This window comes from Onychomys torridus, chromosome 2, assembly GCF_903995425.1.
Source record: "Onychomys torridus chromosome 2, mOncTor1.1, whole genome shotgun sequence".
Classification (NCBI taxonomy): Eukaryota; Metazoa; Chordata; class Mammalia; order Rodentia; family Cricetidae; genus Onychomys; species Onychomys torridus.
The window spans coordinates 62,295,247-62,308,307 of record NC_050444.1 but is presented as its reverse complement, the minus strand read 5'-3'; the positions used below and the strand labels follow the sequence as shown (position 1 = coordinate 62,308,307).

General features: G+C 47.9%; 1 protein-coding gene across 1 annotated transcript in view; it reads left to right on the top strand.

Annotated features, from left to right (window-relative positions):
* B4galt1 (beta-1,4-galactosyltransferase 1) overlaps positions 1-6,968 on the top strand; it is a 36,398-nt gene extending 29,430 nt beyond the window's left edge. The window contains exons 4-6 of the mRNA XM_036179805.1: positions 1,778-1,900; positions 3,859-3,963; positions 4,239-6,968. Coding sequence (XP_036035698.1) covers positions 1,778-1,900; positions 3,859-3,963; positions 4,239-4,371 — 361 coding nt within the window. The 3' untranslated portion in view covers positions 4,372-6,968. The remainder of the gene's footprint in view (positions 1-1,777; positions 1,901-3,858; positions 3,964-4,238) is intronic.
* Positions 6,969-13,061: the final 6,093 nt, after the last annotated feature.

Sequence of the window (13,061 nt, the reverse complement as noted above, 5' to 3'; positions counted from 1 at the left end):
GTAAACCTGAGGCTCCAGGAATCTGTACTGCAGCTACCTGGGTTTAGTTTGGGTCCAAGTGTACTTGGCCTGTGCAGATAGCCTCTGTGTGAATACAGCCGCCCTTCCGAGCCAGTGAGGTGTTCTAGCCCTGTAATTGTAACATTTGGGAGACCGAGGTTAGGAAGATCATCTGTCCAAAGATTTCCGGGGTGACTTAGTGAGTGAGCACACACTCAGGCACACACTTGAGTGTGTGACAGGGAGGGGTCCAAGTTCCAAGCATTGTGGCACATACTGTAACCTTAGCACTTGAGAGGTCAAGTAAGGCAGGAGAACTGTGAGTTAAGGCTAGCCTGGGATATAAAGTGAGACCCTTTGTCCACAAATGACCTCCTCTCTCAAAAGACAAGGAACCACTACTGATCTTCAGTTGTGTGTGTTCTGTGTGGTTTAGCTGGCATTTTCCTCGGTTTATGTGATGATTCTCAGTCCCTTTGGAGTCCAGTAGGAACCTAAGTGTTGTTTGGAGTTGTACTTAGGGTAACAGAAACTGAAGCCTTTGAGGGCCCTTGGACAGACCTTTGCCTTCGGGGCAGCCGATCCCTCCTAACCATCAAGATGTTAAAATGGAAAGGGTATAGAAGGACAAGAGCTCCCAGTGCCCCAGGTGTGGGCATCTGTCGGAGGCCAGCTCCGACCTGTGAAGGGTTCTTGTGGGGAGGAGTGAGGAGTGAGGAAATGATAGATAGATAGAAAGATAGATGGAGATGATAAGAAAGGCAGAGATACAGGATGGCTTTGGGCGGGCTCTGGGTCACAATACCCAGTCACCTTGAGGCTTATTCCAAAGGGCTCTTTATACAATGCCGAGGAGAGAGGCAAAAGACCTCCCCCTTTCAAAATAAAAGCATAGCCAAGTGCAGACCCTTCAAAACACCTGGTAACTACACCCGTGGCCAAATCATCCCATTATGCAGCCCTGCTGGGTAAAGCAAGTTCAGATTCTCTGACCCTGAGTACAGTCTCACTAGGCAGCCTCTGTGGACCCCCACAATCCCAGTACTTGGAAATATGGAAAAGTAGGTTCATACCTTGCTAAATCGGCTAAGGTAGAAAATTTGAGGCAGTTTCCAGAGATGTAGCTGCCATTGTTAGGGTTAGTGTTCAACCCTTCCGCCTTTGGAAGAAAGAGATTGGCAGATAGGAAGAACAAAGAAGCATGGCGTGACAGTGGGCTGCCTGAACGAGGACCTCTTTGCAAGAACAAGGTACACAGAAAGCAGACTCCAGAGCCACAGGAGAACTGTTTAGTCTCCCTGTAACTGACCTGTTTTCTAGGTAACCATAGGTACAGTACTGTACTCTTAGAAAAAAAGATTCTGCATATCTGTGTGTCTCTAAGATAATCTGAACACTGATATAAAAGCAAATTAAACATCAAAAGGAACCGTTTTGGTTGAGGGCTGGATTTGGAAAGATGGTGAGCAAGTAAACTGCTTTTTAAAGTGGGTGCGGGGAAGCAAATTAAACAGAGATTTTTCTCCCAGTGCCTAAGGAAAAAAAAAAAACCTCAAAAATATTCATGTGGCCAGGTGCTTTTAGTCCTAGCACTTGGGAGAGAAGTGGGCAGATCTCTGTGAGTTCAAGGCCAGCCTGGTCTACCTAGTGAGTTGTAGGCCATACTGGGATACACAGCCCTTGTCTCAAATGGACAGGAAAACATTGGTGTATTCAGTCATTACTTGGGGTCAGAGCTTACTAACCACGGGGCTCTGCCTATGTGCTTCTTCCTCAGCCTGCCGTATGTCCAGTACTTCGGAGGTGTCTCTGCTCTCAGTAAACAACAGTTTCTTGCCATCAATGGATTTCCTAATAATTATTGGGGCTGGGGAGGAGAAGATGATGACATTTTTAACAGGTAATGCTCATGGTTCATATCTCTTTCTGGTCTGTTGGGCTTCACTTCCAGTTTTTTTTTTTTTTTTTAAGATTTGTTTGTTTGTTTATTATTATGTTTTTGTTTGTTTGGTTTTTGTTTTTTCGAGACAGGGTTTCTCTGTGTAGCTTTGCACCTTTCCTGGAATTCACTTGGTACCCCAGGCTGGCCTGGAACTCACAAAGATCCGCCTGGCTCTACCTCCCTGAGCTGGGATTAAAGGCGTGCGCCACCACCGCCTGGCTGTTTATTATGTATACAGTGTTGTACCTGCATGTATACCTGCACACCACACCAGAAGAGGGAGGGTGCCAGATTTCATTATATGGTTGTGAGCTGCTGGGAATTGAACTCAGGACCTCTGGAAGAGCAGCCAGTGCTCTTAACCTCTGAGCCATCTCTGTCTCCAGTTTTGCTTTTTCTGGAAGGACTGGCACCCAGGAGGGAGCAGTCCCTACCCAACTCCTGTGGTGCTTAGGGCCGTGCTCTTGTAGGTCCTACAGGTGCTTAGCAGAGTCTCTAGGGAAAAGGCCTCTGGGGTTTTCAGAGCAGCTTTGGGAAATGTAAGATGGCAGCAGGATGGTGGGGCAGGGTGACTCTGACTTCCTTCCCCGGGCTTTCTGCATCTCATGTGAAAGGGCCGAGGAGATGGCTCAGTGAGTAAAGCATTCCCCTTGCAAGCATGAGAGTGTGAACCTCAGAAGCCATGCAAAGCCAGATGCCGCAGTGAGCACATTTGTGGGACCCCAGCACTTGGGTGAGATGGGACATGGGGACAGGAGGGCCAGACTTGAAGGTAAGAAGACTTGAATCTCACTGTAGTTCCTTTTTGGTATAAAGCAAGTTTCCTCCCACAGAATCTTTGTGCCATGTTTTTTTGGTTTTGTTTTTGAATATTTTAACCACAAATAAGAAAAGGCGGAGTAGGGCTGGAGTGTGGCGCAGCAGTTAAAAGCACATACCACTCTTGCAGAGCACCCAGGTTTTATTCCCAGCATCCATCTGAGGTTTATGTGTCTCACAACTGCCTGTAACTCCAGCTCCTGAGGACCCAGCACCCTTTTCTGGAGTCTGCAGGCATTTACACACACACACATACACACACACACACACACACACACACACACACACATACACACACATGCACATACACGCACGCACGCACGCACATATTTAAAAATAAAATACATCAGCCAGGTATGGTGGAGCATTCGGAGACAGAGGCAGGCAGATCTCTGTGAGTTTGAGGCCAGTCTGGTCTACAGAGTGAGTTCCAGGACAGCCAGGGGGCTACATAGTGAAACCCTCTCTGAGCTTGTGTGGAACCTGTGCATGCTCATTATGCTGTGGCCAGTCTTACCACATCCACATCCTCAGACACTTTAAAAACTGGCAGACCTGTCTCCTGTAGGTTGCAGGGAGCAAACCCCATCTGGGAGCCAGTCTGAACTTGTTACCTGAATTGGGATACATTTGATGAGCTAACGGAAAGAAGGTGTCTGTCAGAACAGCATCCATGCCATTCAAGGTTACCGCTATGTGAGAACTTGCCAAAGCTCCAAGTCCTTATAAGGGCCTTGGGAAAAACTTGAGTGTTAGAGTGTGCAAGCTGGTTATCAAGCATGCACACATGAGTATCTATTGCACTCAGAGCACAGTAAGGCCCATCCAGGTCTTCCCCTAACTTGGGTATTTGGTGCTTTGATTTGGGACCTTAATGAGGCAAACACTACACTTTGCAGAATCTGTCATTTCGGGATATTGGGAGGGAATGTAAATTTTAGCTGAAGCCTTCCCGGGCTGTGTCCCAGCAGATGCTGAGGGGTTAGGCTTAGTGAACAGCTTTTAGGTCCATGGATGAGCCCACAGTCTTGCAGCTGGGCTACTAGACCCAAGCCTTATGACAGCTATAGTAATGATTCTCCCTTTACTCTTCCCAGAATAGTTCATAAAGGCATGTCTGTATCACGCCCAAATGCTGTAGTTGGAAGGTGTCGCATGATACGACACTCAAGAGACAAGAAAAATGAGCCCAATCCTCAGAGGTATGTTCTGTGTGGATCCTTTTTCTTTATGTTATATTTAGTTGATTTTATGTATATGCGTGTTTTACCTGCATGTGTGCATGTGCCTGCTGCCCTCAGAGGTCAGAAGAGGTCATTGGGGCAGGCCGTAAGTCAGAGGCTTTGCACAGAGCCCTGTTCCTCCAGGGAGGTAGAGGCATTTCATCTGTGGTAGCCATGCTGGGCAAAGGTGTTGGGGAAGGTGTTCAGATGTTAACATTTGTTTTAACCCTTCCCTCTGCACGTTTTCCCGGTAGGTTTGACCGGATTGCGCACACAAAGGAAACTATGCGTTTTGATGGTTTGAACTCACTTTCCTACAAGGTGTTGACCGTACAAAGAGACCCATTATATACCAAAATCACAGTGGACATTGGGACACCAAGATAGCATTTTGGAACAAATAAGAGACCTGAAAATGGCCAGGGACCTCCGATGTGTGTCTCTGCCAGTCGACTGGGCTGGTCCCCCTCATTTGTACAGTCTGAATGGTAGTTTTCCTTGCTGTCATTCAGACACCTTTCCAGATGCCCAGGGTGAATGTAACATTTGCCCCCAGCCTGGCTCGGCACTGGATGAAATTCTACAAGGTGTTTGTCAGTGAAAAGAAGGTCAGCCTTTGGAGGCTTCTTGGACATGTCCATTGTGTCGTCTCCAAAGAGGCAGAACTGTACACAGATCAAAATGTAGTGACTGTGAGTCACATTCCCACTGCTGAGACGCTAGATTATGGAATGGTAAGAACTTGCTCTGATCAGTGATGTCTATACTTCATGACAATTTGGAGACTGCTGCTGGATTCAGATTGATGTGATAATCTTGAAGTTTTTATACAAAAAAAATCAAAATTTCAATCAGCCTCATGTTGTGTCCCTGTCCCATGTCCTCTCATTGTATGCAACTATCACAATCACTGTGTGTGCGTGCTTTCTTTGCAAAAGAATTTTAAAACTTGAGCCTGGAGCGTGGTACTCTGTTGGTGTGTGTGTGGATTCCAAGACTTGAACTCAGAGCAGGAGCTTGGATACTCTCACCCACACAACCTGTCTCCAGATCCCTGTCTGATTTCTGAATGTAAAGTTTTGTTTTGGGGGCTTTGTTTGTTCGTTTGTTTTTTAAGAAGCAGTTTGTAGTGTCTTAAAGACTAAATTGAGTGCTTCTAATTATGCTATAGCTTGATTCTGTGTTGATCCAAATTGGAATAGCTATTGAGTGTTAAGTCATGACAATTTATTTTTCTAGGCATGCTATGTACTTGAATTTCCTATGTATTTTTCTTGGGGTATTTTAAATGTGGGGAAGGGATTGATTATTTTTTAGGAAGAAAAATAATGTATGTTGTAGTGGTCACAAATGAGCCTCCGATTTAGCTGGCAGGCCAGGTTTTACAAAGAGCAAAATTACCATCAGGCCCCTTGATGAGGGCAAAGCATACAGGTCAGCATTACCCTGCCAGACCCCTGGGTCAGGAACTTGGGAGACAGCATCTGCCTACCTGGCAGAACTCTCCCTCCACGCCCCCAGGTGGGCCGGGTGGAGGGGCCCTCAGCCTGCTAGAACTGACCCCTCAGGGCCCCTGGCTGTGGGCTTGAAAATCTCAGCAGTCAGTTGTTTACCGCCCTCAGAGCCTAGCACCACACTCCCTGACCCACCCACCCCAAGTCGCGGTTCTTCCTTTCCTCCTGCTTTCTCCCTTCTCCCTTTTCACTCCTTCACCTTCTTCCCTAAAATTTCCTGTGGCGCTCAGGGTCAGAATTCATTCTCCAGCATGATTGTGCCTTTTAATTAGAGGTCTAGAAAGTTCACCGGAACCCACATCCCGCTCTTCCTGAGAATCCTGGTGCCTACAAAGCCCCTCATCGCCACTCAGGGTTTTAGCAGGTGCTCCCATCCCTCGATCTAACCCACGGGGGTCATTCACTAACTCACCCGTGCTGGTGTGCAGTGCTGCGGGGTGAGATAACCCCAGCCTTTAGACCATCAGGCTCGGAAGGCTTGTGAAGTGCAACCTGGGTTGAGATCCTCAGATGACAGTCTAATCCCAGAACTGAACCCTTTTCCTCGTGGCAGCTGGTCTCCAGCTGAGTGTAGATGCTGAGCGGAGCGATGGCCCTGATCTTACCTGTGCCTTTATTGCTTTGAGCATCACAGTGTCTAACTTGCTGCTTTCTCCAGAAGCTTCTTTTAATGTGTGGTTAGAAACTATTATCCCAGCCAAAGCAGTCAGGCTGTGTAAGATCTGTGCTCTCTCACTTCCCCATGCCTCTAGAAGGCCATTAAACCAGAGACTGGCTTTGGGGAAATGGAGAGGACATTTTTCCTGTCCCCAGATCCTGACCTTTCCAAAGTGCCTTAAAGGATGGGAGTCAGATGTTGAGTGGTGTCTTCTGTGTCGACCTCCTTTACTCCTGAAGTGAAACTGCCTCTTCTCTGTGCTGCTCCTCCTGGGTTTGTTCATGTCAAATATGTGGTTCATTCTCAGAACCAAGGGAAATGGTTTGGCCTGTTCTTCCACCTTCCAGCATTCTCTGGGGCCCCTCAGGCCCAGGGCACAGCTAAGACACTGCGGGGCCTGGGCATTTGCCTGGCCCAGGAGATGCCATTGTCAGCAGCTTCCCTTGGGACTGGAGGGTTGAGGAGTCAGGGAGCAGCATTTCCTTCACCTGGGAGCTGGGACCCCGGTGTCATGTGCTGTGCCTTTCTCTGTCTATATTTTTGCTAGTGACCTGTGTAGAGTGGCCTTTGGGAAAGATCAGTGGCACAGGAAGGCAAAGGAAATGCTGTGCCGGGCTTCAGCCTGGCAGGGTCTGCACTGGCCACTGGGCTGTTTGAGATGCCTGTGATGCTGTGTATGTATTTTCACATCCCGTGTATGCAAATGTGTGTATTTACCATTGGGACTAGGGGTGGGGAGCTGTCTCTGACCTTGATGTTCAGAACAGACAACTGTATTTTTGCCTTTGAAATGCAGTAATATAACATGAATAAATGACAATATCTTTGTAACCGTGGTTTCTCTTCTAATTTAAAGGGTTTTTTTTTGGGGGGGGGGGGCAACAGGCTACACATGCCTCCCAGAAGTCACAAGCCTCCTCATTAGAACCTTCATTTTTCTTATCTAAGTGGGAATGATACTGTGTAAAGACTGTTTTAGGAGAGATGATATGTTTAAACTAATGACCAGTACCTCACAGGTACTCACTACATAGTATCGCTTCCCAGCTCAAAATAAAATTATCCCTAGCGGTTTTCTGACACAGTCTGCAATTCTCAACAAATGTCAGGATAGTTAAGGATGGATCTGAGAGCCATTGTGCAAGGGAGTCACAGTGTAAGTTCCATGCTATTGTTCCGTATAGACTTTCTTGCCAGCCCAGAAAGTTTAACCAGTGGCTTTAAACTAGTATTACTGGAGTTGGGGGATCAGAACCTAAGGGCCACCAGTCCTCAATAAGCCAACTTAACAAGTCATAGTGAAAAGCAGGAAAGGAGATGTAGTCAGTGTGGGTACTTAAGAAGTCCTGGGCCCCGCCCCCAGGTCTCTAGCATCCTAACATGTCCTACAAAATAGTCCTTATCAAGAGTGGTCCCGCCTATCACCGTTGTCCTTGGCTCCAGTCTCTCCTTGTCATCTAACAAGATGCTAGCAGTGTGGGAAATCTCTTTCCAGGAGACAGTTTCCTCTCTGGCTGACAAGTTAGCCTTTTCCTCCCAGCATGAGATTCCTGAGGAAATCCCAGTTCCGGGGGTGGGGGTGCATTGTCACAAGACAATGTGATCCCCAAAGGAAGGGACAGAAGTGTCTCCCTCACTTTCTCTTAAGATTTGTTTTTATTTTGAATTGTGGTTCTATGTGTGGATATGTGCACATGCATGCAGGTGCCAGGAGAGGCCAGAAGAAGGCATCATATCCCCTTGAGCTTGAGTTAGAGGAGGTCGTGAGCAGCCTGAAGTGGTTGGTGGGAACCAAATTTGGGTCCTCTGCAAAAACAGTATGTGCTCTTAACCACTGAGCCATCTCTCTAGCCCTGCCAATGTCTCCTTAGAATATCTCCGTTGCCCTGGGACTATCAGAAAAGCATCTTAGTTGCTACTGGGGTACTTGAAACAGCACATCGCAGGTATGTCCTCTTTTGTCCCATGTGTCAGGCACCACAGGACTCGAAACAGGGCAGAGGTGGTCAGTGCACAGGAGAGGCTGTTCTTGCTGTCCTCTAAGAAGGAAGCTAGGAAATTGAGCATCCGTTAGCCACCCCAAGGCCATCCGGGTTAGCTACACCACTGGAGGAATCTTTAGTGGTTTCTGGCCTAAGCATCCATGGGAAATATTCAGATGTGACCTTCAAACATGATGCTCTTGGGCCTTCTGACAGCGCTCCGCAAGTCTGATGAAAAGCTGTGTTTTTCTTCTCACACATCACTTCTCTCAGCACTACACATCTGACAGCAGGTGAGTGGACTCTCCCTACCGACAGGTACTGCAGGAGGATGATCTCCAGTGTAACGCTTCTATTACCGGCTGCCTGGGGTCAGAATTGCACGCCACAGGCTAAGGACTCCACCACAAGATCGCCCTACCTCCAGCACCAATCGCAAGATAACAGGTTGTGACTCGGGGAAACATACATTTACAGTTTATTATAAGATGATAGTTCTATCCAGGCCCGGTAGTTCAGGCCTGTAATCCTAGGCACTCAGAGCTGATAACGAAGGATCACAAAAATTCTGGGCCTGCCTGAGCAAACTAGTGAGACACTCTCAAAAACACAGAAAGGGCGTTGTTGAAATAGTTAAGTAGTAGAGCACTTGCCTTGCGTACATGAGACTCTGGGTTCAATCATAAGCAATAGAAGCAGTAATAAAGGACACTGGGTCTGGGGAGATGGCTCCATAGATAAGGGCTTTCTGTGCAAGCCTGAGAACCTGAATTTGAATCCCCAGAATCCATGTAAAAAGCCAGGCACGGCTGTAACCTCAGGGATAGAAGAAAACCCAGTGTCCTCCTCTGGCCTTCTCATGCTTGCACACACACACACACACACACACACACACACACACACACACATCATACACGTACCATGTGCACACACACACCCCGAGGGTCAGGCCTGTGGGAAGGGGAGGGGAACTCCATGAAAGGATAAATAAATTTAAAAAAGGCAAAGCGCGTACCTTTCGGCAGGCCCTGCCACAGTATACCAGTAAGCAAACACAGCATGAGTTAGTGCAAGGGGGCGGGGTGTGTGTGTGTGTGTGTGTGTGTGTGTGTGAAAGGCCAGGTCAGAGTGGGGACATGAGAGAAGCAGGCAGACAGACAGGGGGACAAGAGCAAGAGGACGAAGAGAGACAAGAGCAAGAGGCAAGAGAAAAGAGCAGGGAAAGGAATAAAGAGGCAAGAGGGGTGTACGAGGAAGGAGGGCGAGCTGTGCCCAGCGGGTACGTTTACAGGGCGCACGGGTCACATGGCTGACGGTGGAAAGGCGCCTGGCGACAGGTGATGATGTGACTGCTCCGGTAGCAGAGGCAGGCTGCTGGGGTAGAAGCTAACACCCTGTGCCTTCTCTGAATGCACCCCCAGACGCCTCCCTGTGTCACCTATCCAGAGGCTCACCCAAACATTGTTCTTTTGGGGAGTCTTGTGATGCTGATTACAGGGGAACCATTTGCGACCTGCCAAACCGTTAGCCCGTCATCACTCACGCTGTGACTGGACTGCGGAGGCTGCAAGTTCCTAGGTTCTCCTCACGCTTTTTGTCTTCCTAGTGGCCAGCTTCCATCCAGGAGTCCACCAGAAGTCATCTTACTAGAACAAAGGACATGGCTGTCCTGAAGGAGAGTCCAAGGAATGTGTGCCAGGAGCAAAAACAAATGGGAGATCAAAAGACCCCAGCACTGCTATGCCAAGAAAGGTAGAAAAGTTTTTTTGAGACAGGGTTTCTCTGTGTCACTTTGGAGCTTGTCCTGGAACTCACTCTGTAGACCTGGCTGGCCTCGAACTCACAGAGATCCGCCTGCCTCTGCCTCCCGAGTGCTGGGATTAAATGCATGCGCCACCACCACCTGGCTAGGTAGAAAAGTTTTAAGGGCCCTTTAGAAGCCAGGGCAAAGATCAAGTGCGTGTCCCATTAACCACAGTGAACACAGGCCTTGGCAGTGTGTAAGGTTCGGGTTAAAGAACAGAATGAGGAGGTGTGGTGGTTCATATAGGTAATCTCAGCACTCAGGAGGCTGAGGTAGAAGATCACCAGGAGTTTGAGACCAACCTGGGCTACACAGTGAGGCCCTGTCTGAGAGAGAGAGAGAGAGAGAGAGAGAGAGAGAGAGAGAGAGAGAGAGAGAGAATTGAGAATTGAAACTTCTTACCTTGTCAGAAAGGAAATGAGATCTGGCTGAGCCAGTCCTGCAGGCTAGCCTCATTTCCTCTTTGACCATGTTCCCCGCAGGGAGTATAGCTACTGCATTCCTCTGGGCATGACCCATTCAGAGGCCATGAGGCAGGTTAATCTTTGTTGATAGGTTGGTTCAGGCTGAACATCATTAGATCAAAACTCAGAGGTACTTGAGGACGTGCACATCGCCAAGATTGAAGGTGAAGGGCAGAAGGTCATTACAGAGGTAGATGGGAAGACAGAAATTGTATAAACATTGGTCATTACTACTGTACTGGCTTTTTCTGCATTTACCCTTGCTATGTGGCTCTGGGCAAATCAGTTTCCCTTTCTAGATCTCTATTAGCTCTTGATTTTTTATTTGTTTATTTTGATTTTTTCTTTCTTTTTTAAAGATTTATTTATTTATTTGGTTATTTATTTATTTATTATGTGTGGTGTTCCGTCTGCATGTATGCCTGCAGACCAGAAGAGGGCACCAGATCTCATTATAGATGTTGGGAGCCACCATGTGGTTGCTGGGAATGGAACTCAGGACCTCTGGAAGAGCGGTCAGTGCTCTTAACCTCTGAGCCATCTCTTTAATCCCTTTCTTTTTGGTTTTTCAAGACAGCGTTTCTCTGTATAGCTCTGGCTGTACACACACACACACACACACACACACACACACACACACACACACACACACCCTGCTTTACTCTTGATTTTTATGACCTGCATTCAGAACTCACCCTCGCGCCCTTGCATAGTTCTGCCCTCCCGACAGAGCCTCCCAGTTCTCTGGTCTAATCTCTGTGATCTGGAGAAACTCACTGGAGCACTGGTCTTCATTTGTGAAAACAGCAGAACCAACCCTGGCCCCCACCTTAGGTAAGGAAAGATCAGGCCAGGCCAGAGGGTCACCCTCCCTTTGCTCTGTGCTGATTGCCGCAACCCCACTGGTCTCTGCTCTTCCTTCAACCAATCACCTTTCAGGTTTTCAAATCAGGCTTGTTGATCATCCCCCTCCTAAGCTCAGCAGGCTATAAAGGGACCCGAGGGAGAGAGACACAGGGAAACGAGTGGGGTATGGACTTCTCTCTATTAAGCTCCCTGGAGAAGGTGATATAGGAACCAACCTCCACATCAGGTCCATTTCAACTGGACCATCCACCTATAATGAAAAGATTTAGGAGAGAAGACTCAGCAGAAATGCAGATTTAAAAACAAACAAACAAACAAACAAAAAACAAAAAACCAAACCCAGTGATGTATATTCCTTAGGCTGCAGCCAGGCCTGCTGATTCAGGGCTGTGATTCCAACAGGTGAAAGGCTCAGGCAAGAGAATATAAGGCTAGCAGTGGCTACAGAGAGATCAAGGAGAGAGAAAAGAACATCAGGAGCCAGCTACCCAGCTACACAAACAGCCATGGAGTAAGAAGCAAAGAAAGGTAGATAGAATAGAGAAAGACAAAAGCCCAGAAGCAATAGGTAGACAGGATAATTTAAGAAAAGCTGGCTAGAAACAAGCCAAGCTAAGGCCAAGCATTCATTCATAAGTAAGAATAAGCCTCTGTGTGATTTATTTGGGAGCTGGGTGGTGGGCCCCCCAAAGAGTAAAGAGTAAAAACAACCAACTACATAACACCTTCTAACCTCCTAGGGTGTCTGCGCATGTGGCAATCACACACACACACACACACACACACACACACACACACACACACATGATAATAAATACATCTTTTTTTTTTTTTTTTTTCTGGAGCTGAGGACCGAACCCAGGGCCTTGTGCTTGCTAGGCAAGCACTCTACCACTGAACTAAATCCCCAACCCCTAATAAATCTTTTTTTTATGGTATGTTATGTTAAAGGTATACATACAAATTGTGTGTATGTGTGCACGTACCAGGTGTACTTGCCCCTGTGTGTACAAGCAGAGGCCAGAGGTGGTCCCTAGGTGGCCTCCTTTATCTGAATTTTTTGAGATGGGATCTTCTCACTGGCCTTTCAGCTAGTCTGGCTGGCTAGCAAGCCCCGAGGACACCCCTGCCCTCACCTTCTCAGTGTGTTTGTAAGAGCACTGGCATGCCTGGTTCTTCTGTGCATGCTGGGGATCTGAACTCAGGTCAAGGGAGGAACAGTAGAGTGGCTGGCCCCAGCATCCACCAGGAGGTTAGAAAGAGGGTCTGGCTGGCCGTGGGGCCCGCCACCTGAGGACGGACAAATGCTAGAGGCTTAGCATGATTTCTAAATCCAGTTGGACATTCTGCCCCAGAGACTGGCTGTTCAGTTAGTACTTTTTCTTAAGACAAACATCCTTCCTCCCTAAGGAGGCTATGACATGTGTACAACCATCCCTTAGTCAGGTGGGGATGGGTGCAAAAAGGGAAGCCAGGCCTCAGGCCGAGCACAGGACCAGAAAGCAAGGTGGCAGAGAGTCACTTGTTTCTTTAGTGTTGGCAGAAGCTAGGGGGTGGGCTTAATGGTTTTAAAAGGAAGAAGTGACCGTTGAGGGCTGGATTATGCCCAGGGCGAGAATCACCTAGACAGGTGTTGGGACGTTAGTTCTGGGTCACACTGGAGCTTGTAGGGCAGAGATGCTCTTGAGAGATGGGATGATGTTGGTGAGTGTGGTGCTGACAGACTAGGAGTTAGACAGACAGACTCCCTACAGGAAGAGGGACTAGGTAATAACAGCAGTGCACTTC